This window comes from Scomber japonicus, chromosome 8 (genome assembly GCF_027409825.1).
Source record: "Scomber japonicus isolate fScoJap1 chromosome 8, fScoJap1.pri, whole genome shotgun sequence".
In the NCBI taxonomy this organism is placed as follows: domain Eukaryota; kingdom Metazoa; phylum Chordata; class Actinopteri; order Scombriformes; family Scombridae; genus Scomber; species Scomber japonicus.
The window spans coordinates 14,268,560-14,283,194 of NC_070585.1; the positions used below are offsets into that span (position 1 = coordinate 14,268,560).

At 40.6% G+C, this 14,635-nt stretch overlaps 3 protein-coding genes across 3 annotated transcripts; 2 read left to right on the forward strand and 1 right to left on the reverse strand.

Moving 5' to 3' along the window:
• The first annotated feature begins 574 nt into the window (after positions 1–574).
• On the forward strand, positions 575–4,655 carry ccng1 (cyclin G1). The gene is made up of 6 exons (XM_053323477.1): positions 575–760; positions 1,813–2,076; positions 2,174–2,427; positions 2,785–2,863; positions 3,227–3,337; positions 3,478–4,655. The coding sequence occupies exons 2-6, from the start codon at positions 1,813–1,815 to the stop codon at positions 3,667–3,669; spliced, it is 900 nt and encodes a 299-aa protein (XP_053179452.1). The 5' UTR covers positions 575–760; the 3' UTR covers positions 3,670–4,655.
• On the reverse strand, positions 4,040–7,148 carry nudcd2 (NudC domain containing 2). Its single transcript, XM_053323478.1, has 4 exons — positions 6,773–7,148; positions 6,034–6,082; positions 5,802–5,953; positions 4,040–5,371 (listed from the first exon to the last, which is right to left on the reverse strand). The coding sequence occupies exons 1-4, from the start codon at positions 6,959–6,961 to the stop codon at positions 5,288–5,290; spliced, it is 474 nt and encodes a 157-aa protein (XP_053179453.1). The 5' UTR covers positions 6,962–7,148; the 3' UTR covers positions 4,040–5,287.
• Positions 7,149–7,643: 495 nt separating this feature from the next.
• On the forward strand, positions 7,644–13,430 carry gabra6a (gamma-aminobutyric acid type A receptor subunit alpha6a). Its single transcript, XM_053323559.1, has 10 exons — positions 7,644–7,693; positions 7,769–7,875; positions 7,995–8,062; positions 8,511–8,731; positions 8,827–8,909; positions 8,993–9,136; positions 10,068–10,220; positions 10,321–10,571; positions 11,701–11,945; positions 13,409–13,430. The coding sequence occupies exons 1-10, from the start codon at positions 7,644–7,646 to the stop codon at positions 13,428–13,430; spliced, it is 1,344 nt and encodes a 447-aa protein (XP_053179534.1).
• The last annotated feature ends 1,205 nt before the right edge of the window (positions 13,431–14,635 follow it).

Here is a 14,635-nt window from a genome sequence, read left to right on the forward strand (position 1 = left end):
AGACTATTCCAGAAACCTGCCAGTAGGTGTCCATTGTAAAAGAGGAATGACAGCATAATATAATAATGCCTGGTCTATTAAAAATGTTGCTACATTAATTTTTAAAGTTAGATAGTTGTACCTTTTTTTTCTTAAAGAAACTCTTCAGATTCCCAGAGAATTTACAAATGATGGCGTTTTCTTTGATTGTATTAGTGTTGTACATATATTGTTGGACAATGATCCATTAAATGCCTAAATAATTAGAAAACCTGGCCGTATTATTTGATTACGTGTATTGTCCCACTTTATGGTTGATTAAAAAATAATTAAACATAAAGGCTAAGTGTAACATGATTTTATGACCTAAATAAGAAAAGGAGACGCAGTAGGTTGCGTTATAAGTCATGTCCCACCCCCTAATTTACAATTGGCTCTCCTACTCATGAAAGGCGGGATTTAATTGTGAATGACTGAATATCCATCCAATTGAAATACAGAACAAAGAATACCGTCCGCCGGTGACCAATGAGCGTTCAGCATGTTGGGGCATGGGCTTGGTTTTATGTCAGCATTAATACCTAAACTGCCCTTTTCCCCATCGCCTTACGCCAAGGGTAGGGGGTGTGCATAGGCAGAAATTAACCTGTGCTTAAAACTTTCTTTAGTGAAAGTTCATACTTACACTTTTTTGTGTTTTAAACCTCTTTTCACTCGCTTGTTCAAAGCGTGTGGGGTCTTTTTTTCCCATAATATTACAGTCAGCGTAACTTGATCTAAGGTAAGTAAACCGATCTTTCTATATCATGTTAAGTAACCATGTGTGATATATGTGGATTTTAAAGCCTTAAAGTTATTGTATTGGCTATCAGTAAATAAACACAAACTAAACTAACCCTGTTACAATTGACGTTAGCATAGCAGTTGTAGCTAACTTTGACTGGTTATGTTAATGTGAAATTAGTTCGTCATTTCCCCATTTACCTCCAAAAAACCTATCATTATAATGATATAAAGTCCACAGTGATGTGTATTATATTCCTAACTCTAGTTTCGTTCAGTTTAAACAGTGTTATTTCACTTTGGTTTGTTGTTACCCGGCTCAGTGTTAGCTCTCCGTAGGTTTGTATGGCAGGGACATGTCTGGGCATGACGCAGGACCTGCCCGCCGTCATAGGCCCTGCTGCAACCATACGAGCCTTAGCTGCTCAGACAGATACAATGTTAACAAAACGGAGGAAGCTTGCATTTTATGAAACGCTTATGGACTTTTATGTGATATAATATTGTTATACTACACATTCGTGAGAAACTTTTGGCACATATTTGACACCTATCCTTGTTACGTATCCATGCACCACCCTTTTCTAGTCCAGTTGAGTCCAGTTCAATGACAGCTGTTTGTTACTGGATATACTCTTGGAAACACTCCCATGTCTCCACTAACTCTGAGACCAACACACACCCTGAATCCAAATGTTCTCCTATCATTAAACCATATTGACAATCAATACTATTAGTTATGAAATCTGTCCAGTATTTGTTTTAAGGTTATTTTCCTCACCTAGCTATTGTATATACATTATATTGGAGTGTTTGACATTTTTATGTAGAATGAAGATAATTATTGATTTATCATAAAAATGCTAGATAGCCTCTGGGATTTTTGGTTATTACTCACCTGACTCATCTGAGTTCTCTCTGTTTTTGCATGGGGTTTTTTTATAGTCATGCCCACCCTATTGTTGCATTATTAGTGTACAGGCAATGGCTCAGAAATCTTTGTTTAAATAGTCAATCTTTTTTAACTGTCTTTCTTTCACATTTCCACAGATGATTGACACAGTGACAGCCCCTGGAGCACTGCCTTTTGCAGTTCAGCTGAAGGCCCTAACAGATGTGGAGGGCCGATACCAGCCAAAGCTGAGCGGCTTGAGGCTCATTGAGTGTTCCCAGGACAATGGCCTAAGAATGACCGTCAGACTCCGGGAGCTGGAGGTGAAGGACCTGCTCTCTCTGACCAGGTTCTTTGGTTTCAGCTCTGAGACTTTCTCGCTGGCCACCAGCTTGCTGGATCGATTCCTCTCTGTAATGAAGGTTTGTAAATACACTGAAGTCCACAATTCAGATCTCGTTAACTGTCTGTCATCTAAATTGGATTTATAATCTAATTTCCTTTTTCGGTCCTCTACAGATTCAACCAAAGCACCTGTCCTGTGTTGGCCTGTGCTGCTTCTACATTGCCGTGAAGTCATCAGAAGAGGAGAAGAACGTGCCTCTGGCCAACGACCTGATCCGGATCAGTCAGAATCGCTTCACAGTGTCTGACATGATGAGGATGGAGAAGATCATCATGGAGAAGCTCTACTGGAAGGTGAAGGCGCCCACAGCCCTTCGCTTTCTCCGCCTCTTTCACAGCCACATCCAGGAGCAGCTCGACGCTGAGAGGTAAGGACAGACGGTCACATCAACCTGCAGGGCTGAATCATGACTCAACAAGATTATATTTACTCTACTAAAATGTGTCTTCTCATATTTGTCTTTAAAGAGAACAGTAGCCAAAAATATATTAGGGCCAACAGGCACAGTCCCATTTGAAATTGTGTAATGTTCAGACATTATGTGACAACTTGTTAGGAAATAAATGAGTTGCTTGAGTGTTATGGTGCACTTAACTTAAAATGTATAAAATCAGTTTAGTTGTAATTTTTCTGTCAGTAAATTGACTGAAGGGCAATCTAGCTATCTATCTAACACTTTGTTTCATATTCATTGTATATAAAAAGTTATCTTCTCTTTTAACAGCAAGACGATTCTGAGCCTTGAGAGACTGGAGGCTCAGCTGAAAGCCTGTCACTGTTCATTTACCTTCTCTAAAATAAAGGTTAGTGTTGGCCAAAATAACTGGTCTCCCAACATTATAAACAATTACTTACTTTTGCTTTGATAAGTTTCTGCAAATCTACATGTATTGCATCTGTGTAAATTACATAATTTCTTCTTGGAGGTGGCATCCAACTATTTAATTTGTTTTGTACTATTTGAATAGAAACTAGCTTTCATGTTGCTTGGTAATATGTTTGTGTTAGCTCAGGCATGAGCTACATCATATGTGGTGAGCAAATTCACTTAAGTGTTATTTATCTGTATGTCATACTTAATGGACATACATGAAATTATGTCTAATGTATTTGCAGTTTCAACTCATTTAGGAGCTATTGATAACTATTCCTCTCTTTCTCTGCAGCCATCTCTGCTGGCCATGGCTCTCATGTCTTTGGAGGCCCTCGATCAACATGACCCTGAACACAGTGACAACATATCAGAGGCCTTGAAAGGTCTGCAGCAGCAGCTGAATGTAAGTATCTACTATCTCTGCAGTCTTGTGCAGTGCACAGAACAGAATTAATGACGACATGATTATGTTTGGATCTGTGTTGCCATCATCCAATTTACAACAGATTTTTTCATTTTTGCCATGTTATTTCTTCTTTGCAGATCAGAGATGGAGACCTGGTTTGTGTGCGGGAGTTGGTTGGCAAATGTCTGACTGAATATGCTGCCACCAGATGCTCCAAGCCGAACCGCCAGAGACTTCGTTGGGTTATTTCGGGAAGAACTGCACGTCAGCTGAAGCACAGCTACTACAAGATCACTCATCTTCCCACCATACCTGAGTCAGCTTGTTAAACTTGGGGGTACGAGCGGGTGACCGAACATGCAATGAAAAATATCTACATCAGTCCCCAAATGAATCTGTGGTTGTTCTCTGATTGGATGTAACTTTGAGATCAACTATTGGGTGACTTGCAGTAAGGTCACCCACGTACAGCTCCACTTATTTTCCTTAAAGATCTTCATCAAAGATGATGGAGTTCTCTAAGGAAAAGTAAAAAATGTTGTTTTCCTTGAGTTTTTGTCATACATTGATCAAGTACACGGTTTTATCTTACCCAATGACATGGAGTATTGCTTTGTCAGAAAGGTTTATCTATTACCATCCTGCTAAGTTTTACTTTCCTGAGTTGCTTACACAAGTGTACAGTATGTTCTTGTCAAAAATCCGTACCAAGGTGTTTGGTATTTCCTTGAACGGGTTGCTGGTTTTAAGCGAATAAGTATAGAACCACCTAGGTCCTCAGTCCACCATGTGGAAGAGGAGGGAGAAGGATTTTGTGAAATACAAAAATGGAACCAAGATATCGGGCCCAAAATCCTTAACTCCCACCCTAGGTTGCTAAACTGTCCTGAATGCACACTCCTACCCAAGGTGATGATTTTGTTTTTTTATTTTAATATGACGAAGGAGCTCTAGTTTTCTACTGTGGAGTGGAGCTAGTGACGATCCCGTCATGTATGGCTAACATGCCCTTTGAGCTGATACCTTATGAGAGGTTACAGATGAGTAGTTTTCACTGATTAAAATGTTAAATTGTGGACACAGAGTGAAGCACTACATGTATTGATTGTCAGTTATGCAAAGAACACAAAAAAATGGTTGTTGCAGTAGAAATGTGGTTTGGAATTTGTATTGCATTTTCTTTGCCGGCTTCCCTGTCTAGTATAAGGAGTTTCTCTTAGTAACAAAAGTGTTCAAGTTTAAAATGGCTAATTGAATACACCATCTAGTTAACCTATTTACTGGTACCTTTCAATAAAACTTTATTGAAAAGCTATTGATGTGTTCATGCTTCTCATTATTAAAGGATCAGTGTGTATGCTTTAGCGGCTTCTGGTGATGGGGCTGCAACCAGCTGAATACTCTGCCACCTCCTCTTACAAACATTGTAAGAGAACCTATGGTGGCCACGAGACCCAGTGTGTTTGTCCATTCTGGGCTACTGTAAAAACATGGCCAGCTTCATGGAAGAGGGTCTGCTCCCTATGACAATATGAAGGACTCATTCTAAGTTAACAAAAATACAAAGATTCTTTACAGGTGATTATTTACTTATTAAAACATAATTTTGCCAAGGCTGCTCCACTAGATGCCACTTACTCCAACACACTCTCCTTTATAAAAACACAACACATCTCAAAGGCATCTTACATCCAGACTGAACATTTCCTGTCATCTGTTACTGGGCTTTGAACCTGCCAAACCAGGGTTAACAAAATCAGTCTTCCACAGCCAAGAAAAGACGTTTAACAGCTGCTGTGAAAAATGTCACTTAGTCGTACAATAAAGTCTTGTAGGCCTCCCAATATAAAAATTCTTGTGAAGGCAAATGTTGTTGGCTTGCTCATCTGTATTCCATGCATGTCCTCAGTAGTGTTCATTGGGCACATATTAGGCTTTTAGCCTCAGTCACTTCTGTAAACTGGAAAAGTCCGGACCACCACCAGCAAAGTTCCCCGAGATCTCTGCACCACTGAAGTCAAATCCAGGATTCTACAAGAGAGCAGGTCAATTAATTCATGGATGCGGGAACAATGGTGCCACACAAAACCTTTTTCCTTCACATAAAATACAAATTCACACTTTGAAAAGGTATTGATCTGTTACCTCTCTAGTTCTTTGAGCTGACCAGAAAAACAAGCGTAAATAACTCAGATACATTCTGGCTGATGTAATATATGCTTTCTCAAACCACCTTGAGAAGTGGTTTTAGAAGTATTGTCAAAAAGCACATCTGTAATGCTAGGAAAAGTAATATTTGCAGGAAATTATTTAAATTTCCACCTGTTTAAAGTTTGAACTGTTATTTGTAAAGGGGATGTGTGAAAACTGCAATCACAGATGTTGACAGGTATTTAATAATGTATTATTCTGTCCTCATACCATACACCATGCTCATCAAACAGTCCTTGGTGAAACTAACCTCTCGCTGGAACCTCTCAAGTGTGAGCTTCCTCTGCATCTGGTCCTGGACCCAGGCACTGGCACAGTACTCCCCCTCCAACAAAGAAGACCAGCAGTTCCCCGCTTCTCTGTTTGTCTTCATCAGGACAATCTGGATGAGACTCTTGTCCTCTAAGGAGAGAAACATGTCAGGAGTGAGATATGGGTAGCTTTGGTAATATCATACTGTTGCAGATGCAGATGCAACCTACCCAGTGTCCACGTAGCCTCGTCAGACACGGTTGTTTCAAAGAGCTTTCCCTGACAGAATTTAAAAAGAGATGATGAAACTGAAAGTTCGTTCACACAAACAGTCAAAACCATGAATAGTTTTACAAAGCTTACATGGGACTCTTGCAAGATGTTCAGGAATCAATATCACCTTTAAACACCAGTACTTTTTGTCTTTCAACCAAAGGTCAAGGAAAATAAAATTAAGTGAAAAAGAAATAGCCTTTACAAATTCAACTGCTGAATCTGAGAATATATGTTAAGTGGGCACAGATTATTGGATGATGGGCACTGATTTTACAACCTGCCCTCTGTGTCATAGTGTATCAAGTTAACAGTGTAATTGTTAGTGTGATAGAGAGTATGTAATGGTATTGTATGTAAATGAATGTTTTTAGTGTCTAGAGATTGTTATGCGTGTATCTGCCCAGAGACTGCAGTTGAAATTAGATGAAAATTAACTAATAACTAAATCTAGCATAATCATCTCTTCTCATTTTGAGATTAATGTCTTTTGTCCAAGGTATTTCTTCAAAGAAGACTATAAAAGCACACATTATATTCAACTCCCTACTCAGAGCAAATAGATCAAGAAAATGTAAGAAGAAAAAAATCCACCTAAGTTGATCTCACACCTTCTTTATTTGCACGTTTCCTACGAGTAATAATGAGCTTTGTTGAGAGAAGGGAAAGGTCCACAGGATCATCTCAGCAGCCTACCTTGATTATTTCTTTGCCTTTGACGAGCAGTTCTATGTCTCTAGACCCCAAATGACACTTGACCTCTTTAGCAGATGTTCCATGAGGCACGTTGACTTCGATGAAGACCTCCTCCATGGTTTGGTACCAGGACCCCCACGGTGTTTGACTAGGTACAACACCGCTCCTCTCGTCAAAGTGCACCGACATGCTGCGGCTTCACACCGGCTGACAGGTCGGCTAACTACAGCTAACTAACTTCACCTCTGCGTACAGAGAGGCTGTACTAATAGTTTAACACGCAGTTAATATTCACCACTGTTAATTTGTCTACTGTTTTATTACACTATTATTAAGAATGTCACAATTTGAGTTTGTTAAGTACTTATTGGTTATGATTTCTCTCACCGTGCTGTTGATGCCTTTCGAAACTTCTTCTTCTCTTCATTCGTTCATTTCCGGTAATATGCAACATTTTTCTTCCTGCGCCATCTGGTGTCTCATTAAACGAACTACAATAAGAAAAACTCAATTGCCATGAGACACATAACAGACTTTTCTCACTGACTTTGTATCATTACTGTAATTTGTTGTGTTACTTTGATTTCAGTTTTAGTTGTGTTGTGTTGTGTTTTAATTAGATACCTTTGACTGAAATAGAAACCTACATAATACACCGTTTGTCTAAAAATGGAGTGGATTTGCTAATCTGTTAATTAGATTACTGCTCCTGCCTTGGTGCTCTTGTGTCTTCATGCATACCTACCATTCACTTTAACGACAGCAAGAAGACCTTTGCACCATTTGTTTTTACCTCCTCTCACATGCTGTTTTATGAAGTGTGAGCTGATCAGAGAGTTGACTTGAAATTTGGTGATAGTTGCTGCCAAAGATGGGCATCCTGCCGCTGTGTCCATTATTTACATTTATCTGTTGGATAAGGTAAGTCTTCTCTTCTGCTCAAACACAGGTCATAGGACAATTAGCTGAAGAGTTAAACATGTTTCTCTCTTGCAGTTTAGGCAATGTGTATGGAAATGAGAAGGTTTTCTCAGACAATATCACTCGCATTTTGGACCGGCTTTTGGATGGTTATGACAACAGACTGCGACCTGGGTTTGGAGGTATTTCAGCCTAAAGGCTTGCTCCCAAAGCCTTATATATTAAAATAAATGAAGGGCTTTGTGCTAGACTATTTCTGTGCAACTTGTCTTATTGTGTACATTCTTAATTACTGTTGCAGGTGGTGTTACAGAGGTGAAAACAGACATCTTTGTCACAAGCTTTGGACCTGTTTCAGATGTTGAAATGGTAAGATACTACTTCCCCTATTAGATGTATATGTGCTGACTGTGGAAGATAACAGCGCTTCAGTGACCACTGAATGCCTGCCTTATGGGCAATCTGCCATGAGACCATCTAATGAGCTTTAATCTGTTTGACCAGCTCTATAACTCCATTATTGATGGCCTCTAAATCAATATGACAACATGTCAGACAGAGCAAATGGCTGAATGGATTGATTAATGATTATCTGGGATGAGTGGCATCCATCATTGGCTCGTCATCTCTCCTCACCTTTCGCTGCAGTGGACTGGCAGCTGAAAGTTGAAATGGCTTTTCAGCATTATGCATGCTGGTGAAATAAAGTGACTGCACGACATTCAAATATCTACACTAAAAGTGAGAATTTTGCATTGTAGGTTTGTAGAACCTAAGGTCTATAAATGTCTACTAACATGTTCGGTTCATACGTCAGGAGTACACCATGGACATGTTCTTCCGTCAGATGTGGGTTGATGAGCGGCTGAAATTTGAAGGCCCTACTGAAATCCTGCGGCTGAATAACCGCATGGTAGACAAGATCTGGACACCAGATACTTTCTTTCGAAACTCCAGGAAGTCCATTTCCCATAACATGACCACACCCAACAAACTTTTCCGCATCATGCAGAATGGGACTGTCCTCTACACCATGAAGTAATTTTACATACTATACTTATTATTGTTACTTTTGTTGTATGCAGCTTTCTTTTTAGATGTGGACTGATTTCTGTTTGGCCTCTCACTGTTAGATTGACTATTAGCGCAGAGTGTCCGATGAGGCTAATGGACTTTCCCATGGACGGTCACGCCTGTCCTCTAAGGTTTGGAAGCTGTGAGTACATCAGATTTGTATCACAAACAGAGGGAAGGGAGGAATGTCCAGATTCATAAATATGAATTAATGTTTTTTTTCAGATGCATACACTAGCAGTGAAATTATGTTCACCTGGAGGAAGGGTCTAAAAGCATCCGTCGACTGTCCCAAGGAGTCCATGAGCCTTCTGCAGTATGATCTAGTGGGACAAACTTTGTCTAGTGAGATTTTCAAATCAAACACAGGTAACACCATGCATTCAGTCCCCCGCCCCCAAACCCCTCCTCTGAAAATGACACTGTTACAGTCATAGATGCACTTAAAAATGTTATTGCAAAATGTTGTTGTGAGCTAATGAATCTGAGTGTAGATTTAGAAATTAGCGCCTTTAAACTCCGCACTAGTGTCCATTGCTCCCCCACAGTAGAGCCAGCATAAAAGCAAAGACTTCCTTGAGCAGCCATCTAAAATGCTTAAGTGGTCAGGCCCTAATGCATACGGTGTGCCTTAAAAAAGAACTATAGGGTTTAAAGCCCATGAATGCACCGACAGGGAGGAAGGATGGAGTGGAGTAGTGTGTGTGTGTGTGTGTGTGTGTGTGTGTGTGTGTGTGTGTGTGTGTGTGTGTGTGCATTTTCTCTTTTCCCCAGAAGAAGGAGAAGTGCTCTCCTGCTGTGAACCTAGCTGATTCCTGGAATAGAGAGGAAAAGGATGAGGCATGCTCTGAAACGTAGTGATGATACCCATTTAGCAAACAGAAAAAGAGGGAAAGAGAACCTCTATGATGCAGCATGTTTTTTGGTCTGTGAATGTCTACATGCATGTGTTTAGACAGAGCAGGGCAGTGTTACGCATAGTGACACTGCATGCTCTCCTCCTGCCCCCTCCTCACTCGCTCCTTCCTCCTCCTCTTGACTTTATTCCATTTCCAAATGTCTGCTGTGCCCTCCTCCTTCCCTCTTCTCCAGTTCTCTTCCTCCTTTCCTCTTTCCCTCTTGTCTCTTCAGTGCTATCTTACAGTTTGTGGGCTATTCCAGTCCTAACAGCAGCAATACATCTACAGTATGTGTTTCTCAGCAGCTCCTCTGTTTCAAGGGCAGGCAAGGGCATCCGCTCTGTGTTACCCTGCTCTGTCCCTTGGGGTTGCTCTCTTCACACGTGCTGTTTATCTTGCAGGTCACTACTCTGTGCAGGTGGTCCATTTCCTCCTCCAGAGGAAGCTGGGATACTACCTTATACAGACGTATATCCCCCTTATCATGGTTGTTGTTCTGTCACAAGTCTCTTTCTGGATCAACAAGGAGTCTGTCCCTGCTCGCACAGTTGCTGGTATATGCCCTATCCCCACCAAATAATGTATACTAATAATGCTTGATATAATACATCTGTGGCATGTGTGTTTTAAAAGTAGCCTAATGTCTTCCTCCAGGCATCACCACTGTGCTGACCATGACCACTTTGAGCATCAGTGCCCGTCAGTCACTTCCTAAAGTGGCTTATGCGACAGCCATGGATTGGTTCATTGCTGTGTGTTTTGCCTTTGTTTCGTCGGCTCTCGTGGAGTTTGCAGCGGTGAACTATTTTGCCACACTGCAGGCCAACCGTCTGAAGAAACTCAAATCCAGACAAGACAAACTTGAGGTTTTGGCTGCCGGAAGCGACGATGAAGACACAGTTTCGGTGAGCAACTGACTTTATGTGGATAATGTAAGATACATTCACAATTTCATATAAATTCTTCTAGAATCTGAATCACACACACATATACATATATACAGTATATATATATATATATTTATATATATATATATATATATATATATATATATATATATATATATATATATATATATATATATATATATATATATACATATATATGAACTATATGCACTGATAGGAAGTACCAGTGCAAATCTAAAATAAAATAAAAACACAGTTTCACTTGTTTCTGGGATATGTACTGGGATAAATATACATATTTACAGCACGATATAATGCTAAAATGGACAAACTATACAATAGTTGCAATAGGTGCAATTTGTTAACTTCCAGGTTAATTTATTGAGAGTATATATGAAAGCAACCTGTTCAGCAACGTCAGCTTTCGCTATCACTTGAAGGAGGGGTTTGATTTATATCGTATGACATCACAGTTACAATTACAGAGCTGATGTTGATGGAGAATGGAGATTCAAAGTCTCCTCAGTGTTGCAGAGTTTGATGCAGCGATGATGATGAACAAAGAGCCAACAGCTTCACACTCACATTTAGAGAGAGAAATCCTGTCTCAAATCGGAGGTCTTTTTCTATGCATTTCCAAGTAGTCACTCTGCCTCTTCCATTCTTCCCATTCAGGGCACACTACACATTAAATAGTAATATGTGCCGTTGTAGTGCTCTCATCTCTGGCTATATGCTTTATGCTAATACAGTAAGCCACCACAGCGTCCTCCTGGGATCTGTCTCACGTGTAGGGCTCATGGTTAGATGCTTTAAAAATAGCCTCAGTGTGAGAACAGAGAACAACTCCAGCACTATTCCCTGCATAATGTCCTCACCATCCTATGGGCATCCAGCAAACTACCTGCTGCTTTCTATAGGGATGTTGGCATGTCATTGAGAGAAAGCTCTCATGGGAAAAACATTACTTGCAACCTTGTATACATGACTCTCGCATGTTAAAATCACCATACATTTACTCGCTGGCTCATTAGTCCCCTAGTTTTTACTTTTTACTCCTGACACTCTGATAACCTCAAACTAACCAGATCTCACCTTTGTCTGCTCTTTATCCAAATCATACTAGATGGACAGCAGCCCTCATGAAGGCCCGAAGAGGAGAAACCACTCAGTGTGTCGTAGTGTGCCAGGGGACACTCCGCCTGTGCCAATTTTCCTCCAGCAGGGCTCAGCTTTTCCACAGATCCCACAGCTGGCTGGTACCAGCCCCATTGACACGTACTCCCGCATCCTCTTCCCCCTGGCCTTCGCCCTCTTCAACCTCGTCTACTGGTTCAACTACCTTAGCAAAGACACCATGGAGAAGGCCAGGTACACTTGCCACATTCAATTATCATTGTGCATCACCATCTATCTTGTTGGTACATCTAAAAGTAAAGGCACAACAGAGTCCAGAAATTTAAAAAATATAGAATATCCTCATTCATTAATTGTTCCTCCATTGTAGATTTTGGAGATTACAAAACAAATTGCTCCACACCTTTTTGGCGAGTGATGGATAATATTTAGAGGTTTGAAGTGGAAAACTGTTCAGTACTTAACAATAATTTGCAACATTTGAGAAAGGTCATAGAAAAATATACATTTGGAGATGCTGACATAAACATATAACATACTAGTGTTTTTATCTATGTTTACATCTTACTAGTAAGTGTCTCTTTTGGAGTTTAACCTTTCACCTTTTCAATCAAATGTGTCAAAGCAGCAGATCCAAAAAGCCATTCATGCAAAAAAGTTTTTTAAAAAAAAGAAGAAGAAGAAAGATGCGGAAATACATTTGAAGAGTTTCCAACATTCTTGTACAAATTAGGTAAAAAGGAGAGAAAAAATCTGACAATGGCCAAAGATGTTTATGCATATTTGTATCTAAAATAGCCACAAACCTGTCTCGCTCTGTTCTAATTACGATAGCTTCAGTGGAACAATAACTACCCACAGTTTTTGTCAAAGACTTTTATCTAAGCAGTAAAGACATCAATAATTTCTAATGCTGAAACAGCCCCAGGAGTTGTAGGCGAAAAAAAAAAAAAGGAGGCGAATGATGTTAGGTGGCGTTGTTGCTGCATTGACGCCAGCACTGTGGCTTTTATCATCCTCATCATCATAGATTTACAATAGAAAAAGGGCCAGGCGCTCAGTTAATTTGAAGAGAAAAAAATATACATCAAGCTTTCTGCTTTTATATAAGGCTTACCTGAGGGCTGGCAAAACCCCAGCCACTTTAATGCCAACACTGTTTCTCCATGGGGAGCAGGACTCACAGGCGAAATAAACCAGCACTTACTTTGTACATTAACCACATGAAAAAGTGACTATTCACTTTCCCGCTTATAAGTGAGCCACTTATAGAACACAAAGCTCCATGTCCAAGAAAGAAAGAGAGATACAGTGCAAAAGACAGAGAAAAGAGAGAGAGATGGGGGTGAGGGAGAGAGAGAGAGAGATGTGTTATGTAACACTGGGGAGTGCAAATCTGCTCATCATGCTACTCATGTTCCTGTCAGAGAATTTTTATGGTTGTTTTGTTTATAACCTTCTGCACAATAACGAGGGAGACAAGATGGAGAGCATGAGAACAGCTGCATCACATCTATTCCCTTTACATATTTTCACCACGTTCCTCGCTTGGTACTTTTGAAGAAGGCACTGAGAGGACAGGGAGCACAGTAACAGTTTCGGCTGTGCGGTGCACTGCAGATAGAGCGTCTAAGGCTGTGGAAAGAGACAGGTTTCTGTATACTCCTCTCACATTTTGTTGTGTTCTGGTCTTGCAGGGACGTAGATATAGGCTCTTAAAAACCAAGAGGACCTGGAAAAGGGCACGTGCAGCTGGCGAGACCTTCAGCATCCATCCAGCCTCACCTCGCTGCCCCCCTCCACCCATCTCTCTCTCTTTCTCTCTCTCTGTGAACAAGCTCTCAGCATTTGCTCTGCTCTCATCTGACAGAGGAAATGAATCAGAAACTCATTTATTCTCCTGCTGCACATCTATTCATTTCACAGGCTGTGACCACTGCCCACTTGTGTTCTGATCAGTAGCTGAAGAGCTGCCCTTCACGGGCCTCAATCACTTTAAACCCTGCACGTACACAACAACTTCTCTTGCCCCGGACGGAGACAGACGCCACACACATACAGTACACAATGACACTCAGGCACACACTTAGACACACACAAACCAAGAAACACATCAAAAAGAAGTGGATGATATAATCTATGATGGCTGTAACTGGTGGTGATGCAACAGTGAACCAATGCTTTCAGAAGCCTGCCCTCTACAGAAGCACAGCTCCCACTACAACAAGATCAAAGGCAATTTAGAGGAGGTTCGCATCCCTCCTTACGGCTTCAAAAATGTACTCAAACCTGAGAAAATGAATTGTGGGATTGTGTTTTCCATCCCACCTTGCTGCTTTGGCACTCCAGTGCTCCCTTTGCATTTTCAGATCTACTGCAGGTCCTCTGAAAAGAGTGGGATAATACCCATGGGTGTTCCTGACATTAATTTTCTATTTTTGTATGGTTGGTTCATGGTTGTTTGGCACAGATGTTTGTATATCATGCACATACCTGTGATTAATTATTCTCTTTTTAGCCTTGTACCATGTCCAGTAGTTAATATGACAACTAAAGGAATAAACTTGCTGTTAACTTGACAGTCTGACCATTTTATTTCTAGAGTGCATTTTGTTGTTTGACCTTGTAAGAATATTGACAAACTTATCTGCCATGTGATGAACATGAGGAATAAAACGAGCCTACAATTAACAGTGTTGTTGTTCATTTCAATCCTGGCACAAACGCTTGTTTCTTCATTACGCACATCCACTTGTCCCTTTAATATTTTTCTCTGCAATGGAAACTGCTCATCCACCATCATCAGTCTCCACTCTTTGATCTTGGGCAGGCTGCACGCATGCGCCCCTCATTGGCTCCTCTGCACTGTCTGGAGTAAGTTGGATGTGCGATCTCCTCACTCGCATCCCGAAACCGCCTCAAAC